The sequence below is a fragment of the Eucalyptus grandis genome, chromosome 8 (genome assembly GCF_016545825.1).
Source record: "Eucalyptus grandis isolate ANBG69807.140 chromosome 8, ASM1654582v1, whole genome shotgun sequence".
Taxonomy (NCBI): domain Eukaryota; kingdom Viridiplantae; phylum Streptophyta; class Magnoliopsida; order Myrtales; family Myrtaceae; genus Eucalyptus; species Eucalyptus grandis.
Genome location: NC_052619.1, coordinates 3,616,118 through 3,641,840, shown reverse-complemented (window position 1 = coordinate 3,641,840; position 25,723 = coordinate 3,616,118). Strand labels below are relative to the sequence as shown.

The 25,723-nt window shown below is 39.0% G+C and overlaps 2 protein-coding genes across 2 annotated transcripts; one reads left to right on the top strand and one right to left on the bottom strand.

The window, feature by feature from the left end:
- The first annotated feature begins 1,864 nt into the window (after positions 1-1,864).
- Positions 1,865-14,960, top strand: LOC104456270 (lysine-specific demethylase JMJ25). The gene is made up of 13 exons (XM_010071029.3): positions 1,865-2,586; positions 3,034-3,149; positions 3,939-4,038; positions 4,121-4,262; positions 4,532-4,595; positions 4,674-5,424; positions 6,116-6,445; positions 7,525-8,211; positions 8,693-8,765; positions 9,224-9,309; positions 12,521-12,640; positions 13,125-13,186; positions 14,531-14,960. The coding sequence occupies exons 1-13, from the start codon at positions 2,386-2,388 to the stop codon at positions 14,574-14,576; spliced, it is 2,778 nt and encodes a 925-aa protein (XP_010069331.2). The 5' UTR covers positions 1,865-2,385; the 3' UTR covers positions 14,577-14,960.
- Positions 14,961-15,453: 493 nt separating this feature from the next.
- On the bottom strand, positions 15,454-23,935 carry LOC104456269 (CMP-sialic acid transporter 3). The gene is made up of 16 exons (XM_010071028.3): positions 23,526-23,935; positions 22,782-22,988; positions 22,099-22,215; positions 21,712-21,768; positions 20,751-20,828; positions 19,863-19,907; positions 19,695-19,754; positions 19,403-19,522; positions 19,209-19,286; positions 18,362-18,431; positions 18,070-18,177; positions 17,724-17,857; positions 17,540-17,619; positions 17,183-17,228; positions 17,029-17,089; positions 15,454-15,889 (listed from the first exon to the last, which is right to left on the bottom strand). Exons 2-15 carry the CDS (start codon positions 22,947-22,949, stop codon positions 17,039-17,041), a joined length of 1,212 nt encoding a protein of 403 aa, XP_010069330.1. The 5' UTR covers positions 22,950-22,988; positions 23,526-23,935; the 3' UTR covers positions 15,454-15,889; positions 17,029-17,038.
- Positions 23,936-25,723: the final 1,788 nt, after the last annotated feature.

The following is a 25,723-nucleotide window of genomic DNA, read 5'->3' as shown; positions in this document are numbered from 1 at the left end:
TTTTGTCGGCTTCAATTCCTATGTAAAGGAAAGAAGTAATTAGTCATAAATTAAGCTATAAGTATGAAGCTAACAAATAAAAAAAAAATTCTCAATAAGTTCTCCCTCTAATTTGTATTTGTGCTCTTATTCTAAATTTACAAAGTTTATATTATTCTTTTGGTTGAAAAAGTCACATAAGTCAAACTTTTAAGTTTGGCATTTGTTTCATAAACATAGTCATTTCGTTGACCCGCATATTCTCGCATCTTGTTTAGGATCATGGGGCAAAGTTGGTGGAAGGACTAAGAGATCGAAGTCGAGAGCGGACAAGGGAGATTCAATGGTCGAAGCTAGGGAGCTGTTAAAGAAGAAAGAATAGTCAACTCGAATACTATGTTTGGATTTATGCAAGTTTAAAACGAGAAAATGAACGTAAAAGTACCAAAACTTTCATAGCTTCCATACCAAAACTTTTCGAATAATCATTGGATATCGCTTTCGTGGAAAAAGTAACCACTAATTTAATGTTTGTACGACTAACGTGGCTCACTGCAAATTGAGTCAACGACAAAGTCTATGTATGTCATTTACCCCAAACTTGCGAATTGGGGCTCAATTCTTTTCCTTCTTTAAACCCTAAGTTCCTTGTGATCTTCAACTGGGGCAAAATTAAGTGCTGAAATTTGCAATGGAGAGCGGAGCAAGACGAACATCGCCAAATTAAGCGTGTTTCAGTTAAAAAATCAGGCGAACAAGAGCTGCGAAGGAAAACATTGTTACCAGAACCAATTAACTATGTTTCTTCGGACGGAGATGAAGACGCAGGCGGATAAGATGAAGGTGAAGATGATGAAACATTGAAGATGCCGCACGAAAGAGGGACCTTGATGAAGATTTTCGCTCTGGTCGCGACTTGGGCGATGAAAGCCAGGGAAAGAAATTTGTGAAACCTCAATGGAATTTGGAGATGCATTGGACGTGGGTGGACGGTGGAAGCCTCCACCCAAGGTCTTCTCTCTCTGGCTTTCTGTGCTTTTTCTTTGTTTCTTCTTGCTCTGCTCAGGAAAGAGACCAATCTGTACATAGCAACGCGTCCTTGTCCCACGCCATGGAAGCAAGTATTGGCTCTGCTGGGAAATTAGCAACACAACAACATTCACCCCCCTCCCCACAAGATGAAGTGGGGTCGTTTTCATCGGGCCCGGCCATCTTGTTCTTTACCCACGTTGGAAATTAAATTTTCTCGAGAAAGTCACGTGGAATTAAAATTTTGAAAATCACCCAAAAGATCGTCTTTTGAAAAAGTGTTAATGCCATATTTTTGACTAGGGATGATTGGTTTTTGATCCGATCTAGTCCCACTTAAGAATTGGACACTAGACCAAGATTGGAATCGGGGACCGTATTGGTTCGGTTTCCAAGTGAGCTAATGGATACGGGACATGTGAGAAAGGAGAGAGAGGAAAGATAGACTCGTGAGGTAAGACTGGAGAGGGAGAGAGGAGAGCGGGACACATGAGTAAGGAATAGAAAAAATTAGATATCATCAGTTCGGTTGATACCAAAAAATTGGCCTATCATATGAACCGGGAAAAACCAAAATAAAATTTCTAGCAAGTATATTTATCCCGCATGCATACGACTCTTCCGACCTTAGAATAGAAACTGCTTATTAACCATCAAATCCCTTTCCAATTTTCGACTCATATCATTGAAAATTTTAGTTGAAAATTATCGCTTTTAATGCATTTCGAAACCGCCTAGAATCATCCGGGCTGGCCCAGCCCATCCCTGCTTCTGGCGTCCTTTCCGCCTGACAAAATCGTATATATGCTTGCGGGGGGAGGTTTCCAGTTTTAAACTTCAAAATAAATAAACGAAGGAAGAAACTTCCCCTTTTTGGATTCCGATCGCGTCTGCGGGAAACGCGAGTCCTCTCTGTGTCTGTCTCCACCGCGCACGCGCGTGCGTGTTCGAAACATCGTACGAAAGCCCCTGTCGTGTCCCTTCTCTCTCTCTCTCTCTCTCCTGTCTTCTGTTCTGTAAAGCCTCGAAGCAAACACCCGCCCACGCACGACCACCGGTTTTGATCCTGTGTGCTTCCCACTATAAGATCACCAGCAGCACCACCCAGCGCCACCCGCACGGGCATCGATGAAACCAAACTCAAATTTCCAATTTCCTCTCTCTCTCTCTCTCTCTCTGGGTGCTTGTCAAAAATCCCTCCAAAATTCTCCCGCCCCGCCCACTGTAACCCATAATGCCCGATTCTTTATTTTAATTCTTTCTTGTTTGCGCCAATAATCGCGACCCTGTTCAGTTCTCGGGACGTATAAGAACCCCCGCGAGCAAAGTTCCGTTCTTGGAGGACGAGTGTTTTTTGGGTTGCCTTCCGATAGAGCAATGGGGAAGAAGCTCCGGAGAGCGAAGCAGCAGAACGGGATTGCGTCGGAGGTCGGCGAGGATCGCGGGGTGTCCTCCAGGACCCGGAGCGGGGGCCGGAGATCGGTGGCCACCGAAGCGAGAGTGAAATCTCCCGCCGATGGCCAGGGCGCGGAGCTCAGGTTCCCCAAGCAGTGCCGCGCGAGGCATCGGGATGAGAATGTACGTTTTTTGGGTCGTGGGTTTTGAGTGTTGATGATGTTCTTGTTCTCTCTTTGCTTGGGTGGGATCTTATATTTGCGGGTCCTCGGTTTCAGGAATGTATATTTGTAAGCTGCACTTGTTCTTGGGTTGAATTAGTGTTTTCTTGGGTGGTTTTTTTGGAATGAAAGGTTCTTGACTGAGTCGTTTTAGGTATTGCTTCATCAATGTCTCCACATTAGATGAGTTTCTCGAACGATATCTGAACTTTCTGCTAGTTTCTGGATTTTTACCTTCGAAATGGTTTGTTTTAGAAGGTAAAAAGCCATCTCGGTTACTGGAGGATGAATTAATTCTCAAGTTGGTTTTTAGTGGCGTCGAACTTTTGCTGAATAAGTGTGGTTGTTAGCTACCTCAGAATGTAGTCGTTTGAAGATCGTGTTTTCTCTGGTTTGGGCTTTATTTTAGGGGAATGCGGTGGAATCGACAATGTGTCATCAGTGCCAGCGGAACGATAAGGGAAGGGTAGCTCGCTGTATGAAATGCAGGACCAAGAGATATTGCATCCCCTGCGTAAAAACATGGTAACTTCTCCTTTAGCTTTTATTCTCTGTGTGTATGGTTGATTAGAGTTTGGGTTATTGCTAGGTTTCTTGTTCACCCTCTGTTTGTTCAAGAATTTTTAACTGGATTGGAAAAAGTTGAAGGGAGTATGATGTCATTTATGTTTCCAATTGCTGTTGATGTGTACTACTGAGTCCTGAATCATCTGATAATAAGCGGTTTATAGGATACAGCAAGAATGCTTAATGAAATATTTCGTATGAATGCACGTGTTATACCTTTTCTTGTGTTTTTTTAATGGGCTGGCTGCATTATATGTCTGTGACACTTTTGTTTTTTATGCTGATGGGTTCTTTTTGTTGGACCAATTGCTAATGTTTGTCAATAATCCCTTTCTGTTCATGTTGAGTGATTTGAGACGAATTACATCCCTGGTGCACACAAGTGCATGCACATAGGACGTCTTGTTGCGCTGCAGATTAGTATCACTTATAAACCTTGATTGATGCTAGTAACTAGTTTTGATGCTAAACAATGCATAAAGCGCAATATCAAAGAAAGTCTACTGGTTAAATTGTTCTTTGCTCGAGTAGGAAGGTGCTCCCATTCCTCTTCTTTTTCTTTTTCATCAGAACATTGAAGAGTCTTTTAAATTGCTGGAGGATCTGTTTGTCACGATTCTTGTCGTTTTGTTACGTGGTCAGTGCTAAGGCATGCTGAGAAATTTTCATGGTCATATGTAATCTACTTTTTAGCAATATTTTTTTGCAGTCATGATCCCTTGACTCACTACTGGTATTCAAATGCAGGTATCCTCAATTAACAGAGGAGAACATTGCTGAGGGTTGCCCATTTTGTTGTGGCAACTGCAATTGTAAAGCATGCTTGCGCCTGGATGGGTCACTGAAAGTCAGTCACCTGATCTTTTCCTCTTCATTGATAAGTATATCTCTTGCTGGCTTTGACTTAGGTCCTCTGTGCTTTCTATCAGAAAATGCTTGATGCTGACCTAACCTATGGCGATGATGAAAAGTTGCGACACAATGCATATATTTTGCGACTGCTTCTTCCAGTCCTGCAGCATGAGAATCAAGAGCAAACATTGGAGAAAAAATTGGAGGCAAAACTTCAAGGTCAGCTTTTTATTTGTCAGCACAAAGTAACTTACTCCTGATGTCAAGTGTCAATGCTGGATGAGGCTGTTCATCTTGGAATTTTTTTGTGTGATCGATGTACAAATTCCATAAAAGAAATAGTCATGAACTACTTAATTATTTGTCTCGTAAGTACAAAATTTTTTTATTTGTCATGTGTGTAGTTAACAGAAGGATGCCTGTTAATAGTACTTTGTTTTGTGAAGAATACTGTGTCATGGATAGTGGTTGGCTTTATTTTGTGACAGGTTTATCCTTATCAGAGCTAAAGGTTCAGAAAGCAGATGTTGACGAAGATGAACGTGTATACTGGTATGGGGAGTTCGCCATTCTTTTGTATTTCAGTTAGCTAAGTATACAGCAGAGTTGACTTTATCACAATGCCTGCAGCAACAACTGCAGAACCTCTATATTTGATTTTCACCGGAGCTGTCCAAACTGTTCGTATGACCTCTGTCTCATTTGTTGCCGTGAAATCCGCGAGGGTCACCTCCAGGGAGGTGAAAAGGAAGTGGTCACAGAATACATTAATTATGGATTTGGCTATTTGCATGGTGGTAAGCCTCGCTGTCAAAGTCTAGAAGAAAAGGTAGAGGTTAATGTCAATGTAGCTACCTCAGATGACAATGCAAAGTCAGCATCGGAGTGGAAAGCAAAAGATGATGGAAGCATACCTTGCCCCCCAGAAATTATGTGTGGTTGTGGAAATGGCTTGCTCGAATTGAGGTGCATATTTCTTGAAAATCCACTCTCAGATTTGGTTGAAAAAGCTGAGAAATTAGTCCAAGGATATGATTACTTGGAGATTCAAGAGGATCCTGGACATCGATGCGCTTGTTTCACATCAGATGGCATTATTGACCTCGCCAGTGATAAGTTGAGAAAAGCAGCTTCTCGTGAGGATTCCCATGATAATTATTTGTTTTGCCCAACAGCTAAGGACATCCAATCTGAAGATTTAAAGCATTTCCAGTCCCACTGGACCAAAGGCGAACCTATTATCGTAGGCAATGTTCTTGAAACTGCATCTGGTTTGAGTTGGGAGCCAATGGTCATGTGGCGTGCATTTCGTCAGATTAACAATGCGAGACATGGTCAACACTTGGATGTTACTGCAATTGATTGCTTAGACTGGAGTCTGGTTAGTTCACTGTACAACCTTAGGTTGCTTTGTCACAGCGAAACTAAACATGCCAATGGTCTACCTCTCTTGTACTTGTAGTAATCTGAATCTGATATTTCTTGATCTTCTGCTCAATTTCATGTGCCTACAAGCTGCTTCTCTGCTCATGCAGTTTCATGAAATTTTTAAGAAACTCTCTGGTGAAAAATCAGAAAATCGGGAACAGGGGATTGGTCCATGGTGGTCCTCCCTTACCAAGATCCAAGAGGTTTCAGCTGATTAGACTAATTGAAACATTATTTGATCATGGGATCGTTTATGATTTTAGATTGTTTATTATAGGCAGTTATGATTTGTAATGTTAGGTTATGAATAATAAGACTTGAGTAATTTTTCAGTTAATAGCCTGAAAATGAAACCACGTTTAGACTTCCCATCCCCCTCTGGAGTAATGCTATGTAATTAGTACTATACTTTCTGCATTTGTTTCCCTTTGATACACACACACACACACACACACACACACACACACACACACATACATACTTACATACATACATACATACATACATACATATAGAGGTTGATAGAAGGCATGATAGTGGGCGCAACTCAAATTACCTTTGGAATGAAATTTCTTGGATAATCTGGTGATTTTTATATTAGCTTCTTCATGGTGGTCATATTTCTCGGGTTGATGATCCTGCAGGTGGATATAAACATTCATCAATTTTTCAAGGGATATTCAGAGGGCCGATTTGACATTAAATCATGGCCTCAGATACTAAAGTTGAAGGACTGGCCACCAAAAAATGCATTTGAGGACCGATTGCCACGCCATGGGGCCGAGTTTATGACTGCGTTGCCTTTCAAAGAATATACGCATCCTCGCCATGGAATTCTTAATGTTGCTGTGAAGTTGCCCAGTAACATCTTGAAGCCAGACCTTGGACCGAAGACATACATTGCTTATGGAGTTCACCCAGAGTTGGGGCGTGGAGATTCGGTTACAAAGCTTCATTGCGACATGTCTGATGCTGTATGTTCACTATTCTAATGATACTCTTAAATCGATGCAATCATTTTCCTCTTTATGGCATTTACTTGGGGAGACGGGAGACACCATGTGCTTCCCAACTGAGCTTTTTATTGAGTTCCCGAGGGTACAAGAATTAGCTGACAGAGCTTAGTTGTGCTTGTGTCTGATTCATGGTTTGGTCTTATGGACATTACTCATTGACAATTTTTAGTATAAACGGACCAGTCCCGCTACACTTTGGTTAGGATATTTTACTGCCTGAAACCAAGTACTAGACTAAACATGAATAAGGAAGCTAAGCAAAACATGCCTCTTCAGTCTGGTTTGCTTTGTTCAGTTCAGGATTTCTTTATTTTTCTCCTTCTGCTCTTGCTTGGTGTATTGCTTCCTGCCAAGGCTGTAAAAAAGAAATTGATGGGTTTCTCTTCTTTATACATGCAACGTCTAAGCTTTTCTAGTTAAATTATTCTAAAGTGAATCTAAGTTTAGTATCCATGACCTAGAATCGTCAATTGTGCATTCTGTTGCCATAGAAAGTCACATTCTCAATTCATCAGCATTTCTCTAGATGAAACATTTTACGTCTTAGCTGCTTTTTTTTCTGTTTTTTTTTTTTTTTTTTTTTTTTTGGTTTTAGATGACAATTTTTGGCTCTCTTGTTCACACACTGCTTTGACTGTAGTGACATTGCCTCTAGTGTCATTATTCATTTGCATTAATTGTATGTTTCTCTGGGTGATGCTAATTTTGCAAGGATCCTGCATCTGAATGCGTCTCTTAGTTGTGGAGTGAAGCATTGTGGTGTTTCTTGCTTGTTAAACTTTTTGGTCTTTCTTTTGTTCTCACCATATTTTCCAATATCACAACTTCACCTTTTCTCAGCTTCACTTTATTGTCGCAGCCACAACTAGAGTCTTCACCTTCATATCAATTATCGACTGCCTTGGAACAGGGGAAAATTCTTGATCAACGTTTTATTGTCATTCATTGAAGATTTATCGTGTTTCCGCTTTGTGTTGTTTACTCTTCTATTTTGATATTCCTGTGTTAGATTGAATAATTGGGATGTCAATTTTCAGGTAAATATCCTTACACATACGGCAGAGGTGGTTCTCACTCCTGATCAGCTTCGTCGTGTTAACAAGTTGAAGCAAAAGCATCTTGCACAGGGTAAAAGAGAGCTGTACTCTGATTCTAATGTGGGGAAACAGGGTGAGGAGAGAAAGCTTTCATCAACATGTGAGACTGAAGAAGTGGATGTAATGTTAAAGAATGGCTGCGTTTGTACATTGCCTGGAGATTCTGACCAGCTTGTTTGTGATGTTAATGGTCTAAAGAGTGATTCAAATGACAATAAGATGGATTTATCAGTGGACCTGGAAGGAAAAAGTGAGTCCACTTCAACATTAGAAGAGAAATCTGTTTGCAATCCCACTGAAGCGGGTGAGACAAATGGCACAACGAAAAGAGGTAATCCAGGCAGAAAAAGGAAGAGGAGAAAGCATTCTGGTGGAGTAAAGTCGAGAAAACTCAAAGTTGAGATGGATGACCAGGAAGATCTGACTGATGAGGAATCACTGGGTTCCGCAGATAACATGAGCGAGAGTAATGAAATTAACCTGGATTCAGCATTGGAGGGGATAAAACAAACAGAGGGAGGTGCACTTTGGGATATTTTTAGGCGACAAGATGTTCCAAAGTTGCAGGAATATCTTATGAAGCATTTTAAGGAGTTTAGACATATCCATTGCAACCCTCTGAGCCAGGTAATGCTTGTATTGGAAACAGCAGCCCCTGTGTTTCGGCTACTGAAAGTATTAACGTATCGGTGCACATGAGTGCTTCTGTCCTCTATTGACATCTGAATTTTAACCTTGGATCAACAGTCTTTGAGTCTTTTCTGACTTAAAGTTGTTTGAATTAACTAGATGCCATTCTTTGAGATGTTGAGAATCCTCCCTCTGTTTTTCTAAAAGAATGTGATCTGAAATAATTTGTTTCGATGTTATAAGTGCAAGAAAATAGCTAGGAAATTTGAAGACAAGTAACTACTCAGCAGTTTGTGTAATTTTCGCAAAATATCATCTGATTTGCTTTTGTATGTTCCTGTTGTACTATGGATTGGAAAATAAATTAAAGTTGAGTTGATTGGAGTTGTCTAATTTTGTGAGATTGGATCTCACTCCGATCTCATTTCGTCAGAACAGGCTGTAATGTGTGATATATAACCATGTTTCTCCACTGCAGGTTATCCATCCAATTCATGATCAGACAATGTACTTGACTTCAAAGCACAAGAGGAAGCTCAAGGAAGAATATGGTTAGTTGGTCGTGTGTTTCATCTGAAGGAGGTGCAACATGCATGGCAACTTCATATAGAGTAATCATTAATCAAGAATAGAAACTGAAACAGAGATAACGAGAAATGTGTGCGCGGGGGGAGACTATTTGATTCTACTGTCCATACCCATGATGGGCTGGGCTATCATTAGCCCCCTGATGAGTCTGCCAATGATCTTTCAAAACCCCCATCTATCCAATACAATATTTAGAGCTAAAAAGGGTTGTTAAGAACACTGCCCCATTTATATGATCCAACTTTTAAAGTTGGAAAGGGTTATTAATTAGTAGATCACTACCTATCTCAGAACCCTTCCAATGTTGCATTCATCCATATCCTCCCCCTACCCATCATTCCTGGCTCACTCCATTCATTTTATTGATCCAGCAGCTATGATTTTCATTGCTCTTGACTTTATTCCTGTATAAATAACGCAGGAATTGAGCCCTGGACATTCATTCAAAAACTTGGAGATGCTGTTTTCATTCCTGCTGGCTGCCCCCATCAAGTTAGAAATTTGAAGGTAAATAATGCATCGAAATGGAGATTTCTATATTTAGAGTTTGCAATTTATTTTGAAAATAAATGAGTTGGGAAGCTTAATGTTACTAATCTAAAGGTAATGCAGGTAAGTGGATTTCATTTTTAAAGTGCATCTAGATGATGTGTAGGACCTTAAAGATGAGTACGATGTTTAGAACCAAAAATTAACCTTGCTTCAATCTTATATTATTAATGGGATCTAATCTAACCCATTTCAACTTGATTTTGATTTGTCTCAACTATCATGAGAATATGATCCACTTGTAAGTGAGGGTATAAGCAAACTTGTTGGTTCGTTGCAGTTTAGTTTGTAACATCTCACTACCCCTTCTTGGATTTAATACCAACTAAGTGTACACTAATCAATTGCTTGCTTCATGAGTGGCTTATGCGCCTGATTCCTCCCTCAACGTACTGCATAGATAGGTATCATTCCCGTTCACTAGTCAGTTCCATAAACCGGGTTGGTTGACTTGTCACCTATCCCTTTTCATTAGTTTTTACTGTGGACTGGTGTCACTGATTTTGAGAGATGGCATATATCTTACTTTTATTGCACATATGGAATTCACATGATCTTGGGACTTTGAAAATGTATAATTGATTGCTGAATTGCGGCAAGTAGTAGAAGATTGGTTGGAAGTAGTGCACACACTACAATTGCAAGAAATTATTATGAAAGCCTTTATGGAGATTCTGAAGGCAAGCACAAACCCTTGGACTTGCCAAAAGATAGTTATAAGGGTGAAGATTTTATGTGGATGAAGGTCATTTCCATGATCATGGGTTTGTTCATAATGCAGGAATAGGTGGATTGACAGATGTGTTGGTGCTGGTCTTATGGCTAATGTGTGAATACTAAGACTTGTTTATAATATTAGTATAGTAATATGATATGGCAAATTGCAGACGGATGTTTTAACAAGTAGCTCATATTCAATAGTTAATAAAAGTTTGCTACATTACTTAGCATACTTTTTTATTTTTATTAATTGAAGTATATCTCAATCTTAATAATGGAGGAATCTAGATTGAAGTTGCAAACTTCTTGAGTAAAAGGCATGTTGGTGATTATTTAAATTGTAAGCAACTATTGAAACTTATTTGAGTAAACATCTATGGCCAAAGATAGAAAGGTGTTTGTTAAGCTACGTTGAAAACTTGAAAGTGGTTGTGCTTATATTGTGATTATTTTAACAAGTAGGTCATATTTTACACTTACTAAAAGATTGCCACATCACTTAGCATACCTTTTTTTTTTTTAATTAATTGAAGTATATCTCAATCTTAATAATGAAGGATTCCAAATTGAAGCTGCGAATTGCCTTGCATAAAGCATGTCAATGACTATTTAGATTGGTGAGCGACTGTTGAGACCCATTTTGAATAAAAATCCATGGACAAAGATGGAGAGGTGTTTGTTAAGCTGAAGTTGAAAACTTGAAAGTGGTTGCGCTTCCCTCGTGGAAGAGTTGAGGAGCAGCAACCCCTTTGAGAAAAGCTGAGATCAGTTCATGGGAGGCCATGGAGACTGACCATGTAAGCAATTCTTACTGGCTGATTATACCATGGCATTATAAAAGAAGTTTCATTATTTGACACAGAAACATTATAGATGGGGAATGCGCTTTTGAATATAATAACCTATCTATTCAAATTGGGTTAGGTGAGACCGACAACCAGATGACCTCTCTTTATTGGTATGGTTTGAACAAGTCTATCCGAGATGAGATGGAAGTGGTTCATGTGCATAGTCTTCATGAGGCTTGAGAATATGCTCTAATGGTGGAGAAGATGGTTCAGCGCCATGGGCCAATAAGGCGATTATCGGATTGAAGCAATGAAGTTGGAATGCAGAGAACTCCATGTCCAGGGTTTAGAAATCCGGGTTAAATTGAATGAATAATTTGCAGTAATTAATAGAACTAAAGATTGCTAATAATGAGGTTAAGGGCCAATTATAATAACAGAGCAATCTTGAAATCTCAGCCCTTAACTTTATTAATGATCTCTTAATCAATGCTATGAACATCATTAATCGTCACGTCAGCCACACGATTCTAATGCCCCCTTTGGGAGAGGAGAGAAAGTGGAAGCAATCAAGATTTGGATGGAAATTTTGAGATGTTTTTGAAATTTTGTTGTGAAAATGAGAAGTTGAGTGTCTAAATTCGCCCCCCCTCCCCCCAAAAAAAATCTTTAGTGTCCCAAATGGGGCAAAAAAGCATATCCAGAATATTGGAGTTCAATAAAGAGAAAAAAATCTATAATATAAATTAAAAATAAATAATAACAATTGCCTTATTAAAGTTTTCAGCTTGTTCAATGCTCCCACATCAAGCATATGCTAAAATTTGCCACAACATTGGAATTGTGTTTGTCCTCTTCTTCGATTAGGGATGTGTTGCCCTCATTGCTGTTTGTGCAAGTGGGCTGGTTTGACTTAAAAATTAATTTGAACTGTCTTTGTCAGTATTGTTCTAGGCTGGTTTTAGGAGAACCTGCTTGGTTTCCCCTTCTCAAGATGCAAAATTGAGTATTACTGGTCTCATTCCTGCTTTCTAGGTAGCAACTGCTGGTCATACTCAGCAACCATCCAAATTGGGCTGATTCTTGGGTAAACCAGCTTTGATAAGTTCTATATACATAATTTACTTGATGAATTCAATATGAAACCTGGTACCACTTAACCAAGGGAAGTTCTCGTGTTTAAATGACTTAGTTTTATGTTATATGATAAATTTACAACTCTTGTAAATAAACGTGAACTTGGCCTACTAGTCCTGGAATTAGCAGGTTTAGAACAATTAGTTTTTAAATTGGCTTGTTTGGCTGTTGGTTCTTAAATAGGAACGGGAAGCAGGAGCAGCTGGTAAGACACGAACTGATCACCCTTCTGGTGTTGGTTTCCCAGTACAGTCTTCCAATTTTGTATGATAGTGTATGCTCATGTTTAGTTTTCTTTACCACCTCTATAAACTCTGTTTGGTGCTTTCTGGCTTTTGTGCCTCTTTTTTATTATTAGTGACCTATGGCCTTTATTTCTTAGGTGCAATTCAGTGTGTACTATCTCTGAAACTACAACAATTTGTTTTCTATTTATAGTTTCTGTCAGATGCATCTCATGCATTGATCATACTTTTTTCCCTCATTTTTTAGTCTGCTGATTGCGTTCTAACGTCTTTTTGTAGTCATGCATCAAAGTTGCGCTCGACTTTGTCTCACCTGAAAATGTAAAGGAGTGCCTTCGACTAACAGAAGAGTTTCGTGTACTTCCTGCAAATCACCGGGCCAAGGAAGATAAGTTGGAGGTATTAATTCTGTTGACTTTGTTTATTCTGTGCATTCGTACACATTTGGGCGTGTGCATACAAAATTTGGAGGTATTGATTCTAAGCAATTGTGCACGTGTGTGAGCACACACAATCTCACGTATTAATTGCTTTTTTACGGAGCATTGTGATAAAAACATTTATGGGCACTTGCTTTTTTCCCTTGTTTTGGCTGTGCATGGTCCTCCTAATTTTTTTCCCTGGTTTATCACCTCAGTTAGTTTCAAGTACAATTAGTACTCCCTTTGGGCACCTTCTATGAATGAATGACATTTATTCTGAGATAGTGTCCCTCCATCTACCGTTACTAATCATAGTTTCTGAGCTATTTAACAATCATGTGTAAATCTTCTTTGTACATGATGCTGTTAAATATAGGAGATGAAGTAAATCTCTCGCTTTTCTGAATTGAGTCCTTAGATTGCAATTTAACATTTTTGCAAAATTTGTTTCCCATGTATAGGTGAAGAAAATGGCTGTTTATGGATTGCAAAGGGTTGTGAAAGATCTGGAAGCACTTTCCAGGTAAGTGGATACATCTGAGTGGAAAACCTGCTTTTCTAGTCTTTAGTTTCTTTTTATTCTCCAATTAGTTTCTTTTTTATTCTCTAATGGTGAATCTTTTTGGGGACTGGACGCATTGATCTCAAGCCTATAAAAATTGAAGACTATCTGTGTACTTGCTTCTGATTGATTGATTACCAATTCCAGCTCCTTTTGTTTTGCTGCAGTTGAGTACTGGATGTAGAAAAATAATTTACTGAATTGATGATTCAAAGAATATAATATGTTTGTTACAGTGAAGAGCATGCTCTGTTAAGCTATAAACTTACTCTACACGTCAAAGCACCAACTCAGCAAGATCAAGTGCTTTTTGTAGGGTTTGTGAAGCTCGTACCAGAAAATGAGAGCTATTAGACTTCCAAACTCCTTTGATAAGAGACTTGGCAATACATTTAAATGGGTTTTCCTTGATGAACATTTGCAGAGGAAAAGTCACTGTAAACTTACTGGATCAATGCATTTTACCTAATAAATTAAAGATTGCACGTGACAATAGCAACTGGCTTTAAAAGAAAGCACTAGGCTGAAATGATCAGAGCATTGTTTGACTTAGTGAAGATGTACCTGGGTATTGGCTGCTTTTAACAGTTTGTATAGTTCTATTTTTCGATTTCATACTCTTCTAGGGAGATAGTTTCTCTACTGTTTTAATTATCCTACAATTGACAAAAACAAAGAAAATTACCATGAAAAATCAGGAGAATTACTCGTGAAATTCACTTTTTATGGAATTTATTCATAGATGAAACTGTCAAAAGTCTTGCGTTCCACTATATATGTGTTTTGTGACCGACTTGATGGTAGGATTGGCAGTGTGTGATGCCAACCTGTGACCTATTCTATTCTTTTTCTTTTCTTTTTTTTGTATATTTTCTAATGATCTCATGTCCATTAGGGCGGTTTCAACTTCTGTCTTTCGATCTTTCGACTGAATCGTTCACTAAATTTGTATGATGGGCAGTGTGTGATGCCAACCTGCCACCTATTCTATTCCTTTTTTTTGTATATTTTGTAATTATCTCATGTCCATTAGGGCGGTTTCAACTTGTCTTTCAATCTTTCGACTGAATCGTTCACTACATTTGTACGATGGGCAGTGTGTGATGCCAACCTGCCACCTATTCTATTCCTTTTTTTTTTTTATATATTTTGTAATTATCTCACGTCCATTAGGGTGGTTTCAACTTCTGTTTTTTGACTGAATCGTTCACTAGGTTCTTTCTTCTTTCTATTCCTCTACCGGTAGAATTTTGCTCCTTTTCTCCTCACCACCCCTCTTTTCTATCTTGTTAAATGACAATGCAGGAAAGTTGAAGTGGAGGAAGGTCGTGAAAATGGAAACGGGTCTTGATGCAGTTCTTTTTGGGTTGCATTGTTATTAGTGCCAGATGGGTTTCTTTTGCGGAGGCATGCACCAGCGAAGCCTTTCATGTTTGGGATGATCCTTGCCGATTGATTGATAACAGCTCAGTTTTGTCCTCTGATTTTAGTATTCCTAGGCAGGCAAGGACTTTTGGGGGGAAGTTGAGAGTGTCATGTTCTGTAAAACTTTTTTTTTCCTTTTATGCGTTTTCTCTGCCTACCACGTCGACCATGCAATGTTGTATAATTCTAAGCTGGCATTTTGGGTATGACAATTGTAAGCCGTGTTGTATAATTTTGCACCTAACTGAATCTCCTGTAGTTGAGGTATAATTCGGCTAATATAATTCTAATCGGTGGCAATTCTCAGGCTTCAGAGCAATATAATTAGAATGAGAAGTGTCAGATGCTTTTGTTGATAGGATGTTTTGATATTGTTCCATACTTAATTCTTTCCTGGCCAATGGTGTCTCATTCGGCCCAGAAGACTCAGGTTTTCTAAAGCATAACATGTTTATTGTTTACCGGACATTAATTTCTGGTTTAGAAAAAAAAAGGGGTTTTCTAAATGGTGTGAAATGATGGATAAACCCGGATTATCAAGAATGTTGGCCATCATTGTATATCTAGGTAAATATGAAGCTTTGCTAGATTGGCCAGCTACATTCAAGAGAAACAACATAAAAGATGGTACTTTTTCATTGTTTCTGAGCAAACTATGTTGCCTTCTGCTCCAAGTTCTTGATTCACCACTCGTGGACGATCTACTCATCTGGTGCATATATGGGACACGGAGTATAACTTAGCACTTTATGGTTAAGAGCATCGCTGCCTTGGAAGAGAGGAAAGCTAAAAGTTTGTTCAACGACTATAAAAGAATTTGATTTCTATTCCTTTGGAAGAATGAAATTGAAATGAGAACTTCTGTTTTCACAACCAATGAAAAAAGAAAAAAGAAATAGAAAGAATACATATTGTGAGAAACCTATGAAAAGTAGAAGCAAGAACATTTCTCACATTGTCTTAAAGAATACATTTAAGAATGATTGGCTTTACATTGTCTGCAACAGAAATCGAAGAATGTCAAAAACTGGAGTGGCGCCTTATGCACTGGTATCTTCTATCCATAAGAAGAATGCTTTGAGCTCTCCCGAACAAAAAAGCTTCAATATTGGAACTAATCAGACTCAGTGACACTCGGGGATCCCACAGGAGCAGCACGTATCGCTCAATATTCCATATCTAATCTGATAAATGGCCATCTCTGTACCATTTTCTTCCTGGACAATGCCTTTAAAGTTCCTGCAAAGGCAAAGCAGTTTACTCAGAACCAGGAAGCGAAATATCCAATCATGTCTATGGAGCCCAGGGTCTCTCTCTCTCTCTTTCTCTCTCTATGCGACACCACATTAACACCATGGAAGGCCAAGCTCTCTTAAGTACATGCATCAACATTTGGCCAGAAATCTAACTAGAAAACACCAACGCGTAATGACTTAAAGGAACTGCAAAAGTCAATGCATCAGGTACAGCCTTTGAAATTCAGTAAGTGAGAAAGAGAGAGAGAGAAGGGGGGGGAAGGTGAAGTGAAGAAATTGAAAAAATAGAATAGGCCGGTTGGAGTGTTGGACTAATGCCTATACCTGCATGTGCAAGTTATAATGTCACCTGTGGTGGATGAGATACACAAAAGACTCTAAAAGCAACAAAAGAGTTGGAGTGTTGGACTAATGACTATACATGCATGTGCAAGTTATAATGTCACCTGTGGTGGATGAGATACACAAGAGACTCTCTAAAAGAAAAAAAAGAAGAGTTATCTGTTTCCTGCACCAAGTTGAGGTGGATGGACGAGATTTGGACCATCAGACCAGTGCATCGTACGCGACTACCAGATGCGACAGTCAAGAACTATTTAGTCCACATGGACCCAGTGCACCCAAGTTTTCCACTTGGGAAAACCCATACCTTTGTGGTATACTTAGGGTGCATTTGTTTTACTGAAAACTTCATGATACAAGAATAATTTTCAAGTTTTCATTTGTTTGGTGATTTTAAGAAGTGATTTTTTTTTTCTTGCCAAAAGGGAAAGTTATTTTCCCCCAATTTAAGCCTGTCATTTGTCATTTTCAGTCAATGGAAAAAAATTTTGTAGATCGATTAGTTTTTTATCGTTCAAACACTGGAAAGTTGCAAAACAATTTCCAGAACATAGTTTTCTTTCAAACAAACAGACCCTTGGTGAAAATCTACTAGCAGTAAGACCAACTGTTAGTCTCATTCTTAAAGCTCTGTGGCTAGCTTTACCCCAAACATCCACTTAACCAAACCCATTTTGGATCTTGAGAGACGAAAATCTTAAGTATCCCAGCAAGCAAAGTCTGACAGTAAACACAAGAAGTACAAAGTGAATTTGGAAAATGGAAAAGGGAGTATCAGACCTGATTTAACCTATCTGGGTAGCAGAGGCTGTTTCTCATCAGATCCTACTAGATGACTAGCCTGGAGTAGGCAAATAAATATAGAGAAAGATTAACAGATGGATGAATTTAAGAAGGATTAAAAGCTATTAGTTCAATAAGATAAATATCGTACCTCTTCATTTGCTCCTGCTGCCATATTTATAAAAGACTCCTTAGATCTGGAAAGGAAGAAAGAACATTTAACTTATATTGCAAGGGAAAGAAACTGGTATGTTTGTGCTTAAAACTCATTTCTACATGAAATATTCTAGACTTCTGGTCAGTAATGGCAAATAATTTCTTAGATCATTTCCATCTATATAAGATTCATCAACAGTAATACATAAACACAAGGTACCAACAGCATCAGGAACAATTAAATCTGCACTAGCAAGAGATAAGTCCAAATGCGGACACTGGAACCAAATCTTTATCACCCCTTTTGCAGAAGGTAAAGGAATGTAGAAAGGTGAATAGATATTGCAATTACCTGTGGCTGTCCTGATGATCAACCAATTCCAGAGTCCCATTTTGTGGTGGATCTTTGACCTTTGAAAGGGGTGAAAAGAACTGAGGGAAAGATGCAGAAGCATTCTCTTAGCTGTATGATTAAATTTATGAAATTTGATAAAACTCAAATCTGTACAAAGAAGACAGTTTCATCCACAATTTACCTGATGCATTGATATAAACACAACGGAAATTCCTAAGACGAAGTTGGCAGTTAAAGTATGACCAAAGAGTGCGGCTGAAGCTATGCCGGTGAAGATTGTGGCAACGGTTGATGAGTACTTCTTCAAAATTGTATCTATTTGCAACCAATGCAAAAATTAGGGGAAAGAGACTAATTCTATAAAAGATCTTAAAAAGCTGAGGACGCAAGTCAGGCAAAATTTAGTAAAAAAACTTGGATGTGACAGACAGATCCATTAAACATGATACAATCACTTCAGAAGTTAGAGAGTTCTAACTTAAGATGGGTAAAATATAATATGCAGAACAAGCGAAACAAAGTCAAACCTGCGTATTTGAAAAAAAAGGAAGATAAAATTCCTTGGGCTGCATTATTAAAGATCAGAAACACGGTAGCTTTTGAATGTCCTTCCAGGATGTGAAAGCTGCCAGGACCTGCAAAGAAAAAGTAATTACTGTAAATATTTTACAATACACTAAAAATTGATTCCCATCAAATTAATGCACTCAAGAATGTCATCCGATAAAGCGCAGAGAGCACCTCACGATCAAATATTACAAAAAACTTACATAATGCAAAGTTTATATACTAAACAGCTTCTTAAAAGCATGCCAATACCTTGAAAAATGACAGTTCCAAGAATTCCCAGAAAGTTAAATATAGCACCATATCCATATAAAAATAAATTCTGCAAGAGAAAGAAGAATTAGAAAAAGGGCATAAGATGAGACTCGCCAAGCAAGAAAAACATAGAAAAAGTAACAAATGTACTACGAAAGGGATAGCACAAATATAGCACAATGTGAACTATTTGATTGGAGATGTTTCTCCAAAATAAGCAAGAAAATCCCTAAATATGCAATGTGCACTCATTCCTAACTTAAATTTTTGGATAAATGTGTCCACATGGTACCAGAATGCACATCAAGAATTCTGATCCTATCACTCATCTTTTTTTTTTTTCCTTCCTTTTCTAGATTTGGGCTTGCTATTGTCAATTTGACATGGTCACACCCATCCAATGTTTGATGTATAAAAATTTAACTTATACATAAGGGGATGTGTCAAGAAAATGGCCCTTCAAAAATCTACCATAATAGCTACTGGAGATGTTTCCACAAAACAAGAAATACACCATATATTCATTGCGAGTCCATTTCCTGATGTGTCAATCTTTTCCAACAAATGTTGGTACCACAGTACAGAACAATAATTCCAATCCGATCACTAGCTCTTTTTTTTTTAAGGGTTTTGTTTGTGTTGGTAGATGGACTTGGACATGTTGAGGACGAGGCAGGACAAAAAATATGCTATAGACATATTATGTCTTTTTCTCGACAGCCTAAACTATTTGGATAGTAGATCTCTAGCGATATCCATCCGCATATATTGCAAAATGGAGTGTTGTCTGCCAAAATAACAAAATATAGGAGCGCCACAGAATTATACATGTTGCAAATATTACCTGAAGGTATATACTTGTCTCATATTGACTCTTCAGAGCATATTCATTATATACAGAGGCGAGAGAAGGAACTGTGATCTGCAAAATAAAACACGGGCACCCCTCATGATGAAATAAATCTAGGTACCAGAGAAAATAGTCCAAAAGAGAAGCTAACAAGGAATAAGATGAAAAAGCAAAAAGAAATTACTTACAAAAATAAATGTATAGATGTATGCACCCATTCCAACAGGAAGACCCAAAGCAGGTCCTTCGGGTAGCGAGCGTAGCTGATTAATACTAATCCCAATGAGCAAGAGAGCTAGAGCTTCCCACTGCCAATAGACGAATATTCAATTTACATGTTCAATAGTAAAGATGGTGTATTGTGCCTAGAAATAGAACCTTTATTGACATTATGGCAACAGAATCCCCCTCCCAACCAAAACCCAAAACTTCATTAGAATTGCAAAGTTAAGGAAACAGAATATCAAAGCCCAGAATGACCTGAATGATGGAGAATCTACGCTTCATTATTATTTTCAACAAAACTGCAATAACCAGAACCTGCAGGATTGTGATAAAAACATTAAATTAGGAATAGCGCATTAAGGGAACTCTGACAGTCTACTATTAAATAGAAAAACAAGAGAAACAAATTATGAATCAGGGTACCTTCAAGTTGCTTAGCATTTTCACCGTTGCAGGATTAAAGTATAGCTGCAGAAAAAAATTATCCCAATTATTAGTTGCCAGCCTATGTAGAAGCTGCAGCAACTCCAACATTAACAACAAACCAAGTCCCAAAAAGAATGAATAAGGCAAACACTATTGCTTGAAAGCCGCACAAATTTTCTAGTTGTAAGCAAGGCGTGTCATTAAATGCTATTCTATTTAAAAGGTCAAGTGCAATCATACAAACACACTAAGCATTCATTTAACATTCCTTATATATTAAGATCGTACATAGGAAAATACACATATAATTCATTATCACATATATATTACCGACTATTAAAAATCTATAAAAATGTCAATCATAAAGCCCAATCAGTCATATTATGATGTTTGAGCAAACTTGTTCACTACACTTGATTTTAATAACTAGTGTCAAAACATTTGTAAAAAGAACAGCATATCATAACACAAGCCAAATGGACACTCACTTACAAACTTGTCAGTTAAATTTTATTGCCATCATAACTGTGTGGTAGAGTCTCTTATTCTGCGCACATGGTGATCCATTCCATACTTAAAACTCCCCTCTGACCAAGTTTAAGTTGTAAAGCTACATCAAAACTTTCACGAAATTTCTTGGTCATGTTCATAAAAAATGCGTTTTGGTATCAAATCATGTCCTCATTTCCAGTATCAACTATTTCGGAATATTGTCAAACCCATGATTATAAAGAGAATTAGGTAAGTCGGTACTCAAGGCCATCTTAATATGTATGATGAGGGAGAGAGAATGTAGGAGTCAAGGCAAAGATCTCTTAGATCATGATAAGGGCAGAACATCACTAAGTCAAGCAGCACATAGATACGTCAATGAAGCAGAAATACCTGCATGATGAACTTCAAATAGTTATTGATGGCATAGAGAAGGGCTGGAACAGCAAGAAGCACATTGTTGCGTGCTGCCTACAAATAGATGAAAATTGTAAACAAAAATCAAGGCTGAAAAGCTAGGCCAATTGAAAGGACAGCTAAGGCTATGTTTCATTAAGGTGTATTGATCTGAATTCAACATCACGAGCAAATGCTTGGTTGCTGAGAAAAAAACAAGTAGAAGATAATCCTTCTTTCAAAACAGTCTTCAGCCTTCTAGACTGATATCTTTCAAGCAAGAGTATTTATCTTGTTGCTGACACCAGTCCATCACCTGCAGGTAGACCTAATGTTAACCTGCAAGTACACTGGCGGCAGGTGACCGTAAAACTAGTTTTGCTGCCACAGACCATCAGTGGGTCAGTGTTATACCCAAATGGAAACTGCAAAGTCCCCCATCCTTCATCCCATGGGCACAATAGTCACCCATGACGATCCCCACATCCCCATTTCTTCCAGTTCCATACTCTGCAGTGGCTACACTATGCAAAGTCTATTATAGTGGAACTGGGCCTACTTAATGCCAGCTCTTTGGGCAGTAGTCATTTGAGTCTTTGTCCCACCTCTCTAGCAGTCTCAATGTGGTGCTAGCTAACCATCTCACAACTTTTATTCATCCTTTTGTTCATTCCCTGATTAAAAATACCAGAATCTCGAAGCACAACAGCCTAGGTTTATAGAAGTAGCCACAACAAGTAGAACCTTGATCATGTGAGCACGTATTCTTTGTTCACTTGCAAATGTACTCATTGACAATTTTGTAAAGGCAAATGCCAGATCATGGTGCAAAAAACTGACATGATAACTTTAACAATGTGAATTTATTTTCCCACGTGATCCTCCGATTGAGCAAAAGTCTTAACTTTAAACTAAGAATAGATAAAAAATAAGGTGGATCAAAGTATCGAAGTGATACCTGCACAAAAGTCGATATTGATAACAATGGCTTCTCTCCAACTTTTTGATGCCTTGCCTACAGAGTAAATCAAGACGGCAAGAACTTAGCATGAGATATAGAAATAAAATGCAATTATAAAGTCTTTCAGACAGTACCTCTATCTTCTAAACTCCACTGCCCCCCCCCGAACACCCCAAGCCCACCCACCCAACAACTCAATTCCCGACTAGCAGGTCTTTATTTATGCAACAAAATAAATGTACATTACATGCTTAGCATTATCAACACAAAAGACAATCTTCCTTCCAGAGTCTCAAATCAACTGTAATATTATATACGAAAAGCTGGAGAGCAGGAAACTTATGACGTATACTGAGTCAGGAAAGAGAAGAAAAAGAAAAGTACCTCGAGCAAAAGCATCACAATTGCAAAAGTGACCTTTGCAAGCTCAGTCAGAAAATTAACGCTGATTGGGCTAAATTTGAACTTTCCATCCACCTTGCACATATATACCAAAACAGGCTGGCAGAACAGAAGTCATAAATAAGTTAGATGATCTTTGCACCTTCTGAAAGCATGGACTAAGATCCTACAAGTAGACCATCAAAAATCTAATTCCGTAGTCGACAAGAACACGAAATGGTAAAAATAGTCAACCGTTTAGAAAAGCCAATGACTCAATAGAATTCTTAAAGAATATAATGCTTGCTGTTTTTTTTCAAACCATACAAAGTCAATGACAACTACTAAGCGAAGTCAACGATCAACTGTAATGTATGATCGTTTAATACATCCAGTAAAACGTCATGTTTCTAAAATTAAACCAGAAACATGACGATATTTAAGCATTTCATGTTTCTGGGAGCACAATAGGATATATAAGCTAGTCAGATGACCGTGAATACTTCTTCCTTTGAGAACAGATGGAGAAGAGAACAAAATGCTTTTACTATTACCTCGTGCATTAATTTAAGAACATGCACCACGCCTTTTGCTACTAATTTGTAATAATGAAGATAAAGGTTTTCCTAATGAACCAATCAATCCTGGGAAGAAAAGCAAAAATTGATATAAATGCAAGTAATTACCTGAAAACCAACTAAGATACAATCACCGACCACCAAGAGGGTGTTGAGGGCACGCTGCTTGGATGATACTCTGCTTCTGTGCCGGTCATAGGCCCTCGATACAGTTTTGGCGCTCGGTGACAAAAGCTTCGAGTGGCAAACACTGCATTCTAAAATCCCGTTCTTCATTGATCTGCACCTAAAATCTCACGATCTCGCCAGATGTATCTACAGATAAACTCCAAAATCAGCACAAAACCAAGTAGAGGATTGATTCAATCTTCATCAGGATAGAAGCATTTCTACGAGACTTGCATTTCAGGTCAAAAACATGATCTTCATTGCCTTAATCAATGCTAGAAGCTCGCAAGACAAAAATCTGGACTCATTGCCCAAGTGCAACGAAAATCAACAGAGACGACACAATTGTAAGACCTCTCTCACTCATTATGATCAGCAACTCAAATCCAATTCTCCATCGATATCAGAAACTCAAATTCGAGCGCCACCGACACGACCAGACTCCCACCAGATCTCGCCTTTAACACGACACGACGCGAACCCACCTCATTTTTCGCGAATACAACTTCAAAAAATCCAAAATTGATGCGATCCCAATGATACCCAGATCGCGGACCGCAGATCTCACCAGCGGGAAATCAAATTCAAGCATTCGCCCGACGAGACAGTCGTAACCGAACTGCGAACGGGAGCGAAAACGTCGCCCCTGGATCAATGGGAGCGAGCTGCGAAACGAAGACTCACCAGAACGCGCATGCCTCTCGGGATTGTTCCCCCCGCCGGCGGCGGCGAATTCACACACCGGCCAGATCGCGGCGCCCCGACCCGCCGGAATCCGGAGCTTCCCTCGAGCCGGCGACTTCGAATTCCGCTCCCGCGAGGCTCCAATCCGCCCGAGCGAATGCGCTTTCGAGGAGAGGAATGTGCAGAGATCGGAGAGAAGGTGGACTCTCTCTCTTCTTTCTCTCTCTTCTGCTTCTGCTGCTGGCTGCTGCTTTGAACTCAACAGCAATGCGGGGGTGCTCGTGCGCCTCGCGCGCGCTCGAGGGGCCCCGCGGGTCGCGGCCCGGGGAACGGTGACGGACCAATCGGACGCGGAGGGATGCGAGGTCGGACCAATGGGATTTCGCCAGCGCCGCGGGTGACGGTTGCCGCTGGGTGACGCGAGCGTCGAATCTGGAAGTTGGTGTCGGACTCCTTTTTCGTGGCGCTTTCCATCGTTTTTCTGGTTTTTTCCTTTTTTTTTTTGGTTTCCTTTTTTGGTGAGGTCAGCTGTTTCTTTCGCTTGAATTGGTCGCACCAACAAATGAATGAATCGGTCGGACCATCTAATTAATAAATTAAAAAAAAAAAACAACAACACCTAAGCATAAACCATACAATTACGTAAAACTTATCCCATCGCATTGCTAACAAATAAGACAGCAAAAAAGGAATAATTCAAAAACATTTTTTTTAAGAACTGTTGTCTATATCACTTATAAGAATGCATGGATAGAAAATGTGTTCATCATTTAAGAAAATATTTATATTGAGTTGTTCTCCATAATGAAAATAATACAAACGATCTTTTTCAAATAAAATATGATTTAAATTATTCTGTTTTTACGAAATAAATGAAATCATATTTGGAAGAATACTTCATCGTTGAGCCAATGATTAAATAAGTACCAAATTTGTTGTTTGATGGAGTAAAAACGCTAAACTCAGAGAAAAGGTGAATGAACTTTTCTGAAAGTGATTATTTATATAGAGAGAAAGAGACGTGGAATCGACGGCGTGGTAAGTGAGGGATTTAATCTTTTAAAACTAATTAAAATAGCAATTGAAAGTACAATTTGACTTTTCAAAAACAATTGATAGATTGCCAAGTCAGCAAAATGGACAAGACATGGAGGAAGAAGAAGAAGCATGTAAAAGCACGAAATTTTCCCCATTGGCCCTAGATTGTCCACGTGGAATTTCTTTCATTGGGTGTCATTGAGGGGTTTAATCATAGGGAGCCTAGCGATTGGTACTTGTCATTGCAAGACTTGGAGCCTTAAGTCCAACGTTATAGTAAGAATCTATATGTAAGAGGATGCATATGACTGGTTGGGTTGGCAGTCTCCAAAGAGTCCTCCAAAATCAATCTTTGAGTTGTTATTTCAATCGATGGAGACCTATGAAAACTTTGCCCAAACTAGCTGTATAGATAAGAGCGAGAGAGAGAGGAGATCGTTATCCAAGATACACAGGAATTCATCCTTTTGTTTACGTCTTCTGTTCAAGCGTGACCGCGGTTCTCCCATTGTGAACGAAGGCTAATAGCCCAAAAAGAATCTTCTTGAAGAACATTACCTAAAACATTATGTCCAACGCCACGGGGTAATCTTTACGAATCAATGCCAGCAAGGTTTGAGCCTTTGAGGTGCGGGAATGAGAGTCAACGGAGACGTCGGGACGATCCCTGCTCGGAACACGTTCGACCGAACGCGATTCGTGGGGATCGATCGACTCCATGCAAGGATTCCCCTCGCCATCCACGCATGCTCGGACAGTTTTGCAGCCGAGGTCGCAGACAAATCGGTGGGGCTGGCTTTCTAGGCCACCGACACAAACAGAAAACGTGCACCCTTTGGTCCGGATCGAACCCAGTCGCATAACAAGATTGGAAATGAGAATCAACTCAATTTCCCTTTCTCGTTGTGGTTTTGGAGCATGCAATATAGATGGAATTGAGAATCAACTTAATTTCCAATGTATGAGGAAACTCATCACAATCATTGCACGAAAGAAAATATGATTGGGAAGCTGAATCGACAAGTTTTTCAATAGGAAACAACTACATTTGGTTAATTATATCCACATATATGACAACAAAATAGGGGGTTCCTAAGTCCAGGTTTGGCTAACTTGGAAAGCACTTCATGAACTAGACTACATATCCTTCAAAAGAAAAC

Excerpts from the sequence above, each read along its gene's own strand:
- LOC104456270 (XM_010071029.3), top strand. The coding sequence starts at position 2,386 with ATGGGGAAGAAGCTCCGGAGAGCGAAGCAGCAGAACGGGATTGCGTCG. Across the intron at positions 4,039-4,120 it reads GCCTGGATGGGTCACTGAAA|AAAATGCTTGATGCTGACCT; the intron begins GTCAGTCACCTG and ends GCTTTCTATCAG. Across the intron at positions 4,596-4,673 it reads GAAGATGAACGTGTATACTG|CAACAACTGCAGAACCTCTA; the intron begins GTATGGGGAGTT and ends CAATGCCTGCAG.
- LOC104456269 (XM_010071028.3), bottom strand. The coding sequence starts at position 22,949 with ATGAAGAACGGGATTTTAGAATGCAGTGTTTGCCACTCGAAGCTTTTG. Across the intron at positions 19,287-19,402 it reads ACATCTATACATTTATTTTT|ATCACAGTTCCTTCTCTCGC; the intron begins GTAAGTAATTTC and ends TTTATTTTGCAG. Across the intron at positions 17,858-18,069 it reads CTTTTTTTTCAAATACGCAG|ATACAATTTTGAAGAAGTAC; the intron begins GTTTGACTTTGT and ends GGTTGCAAATAG.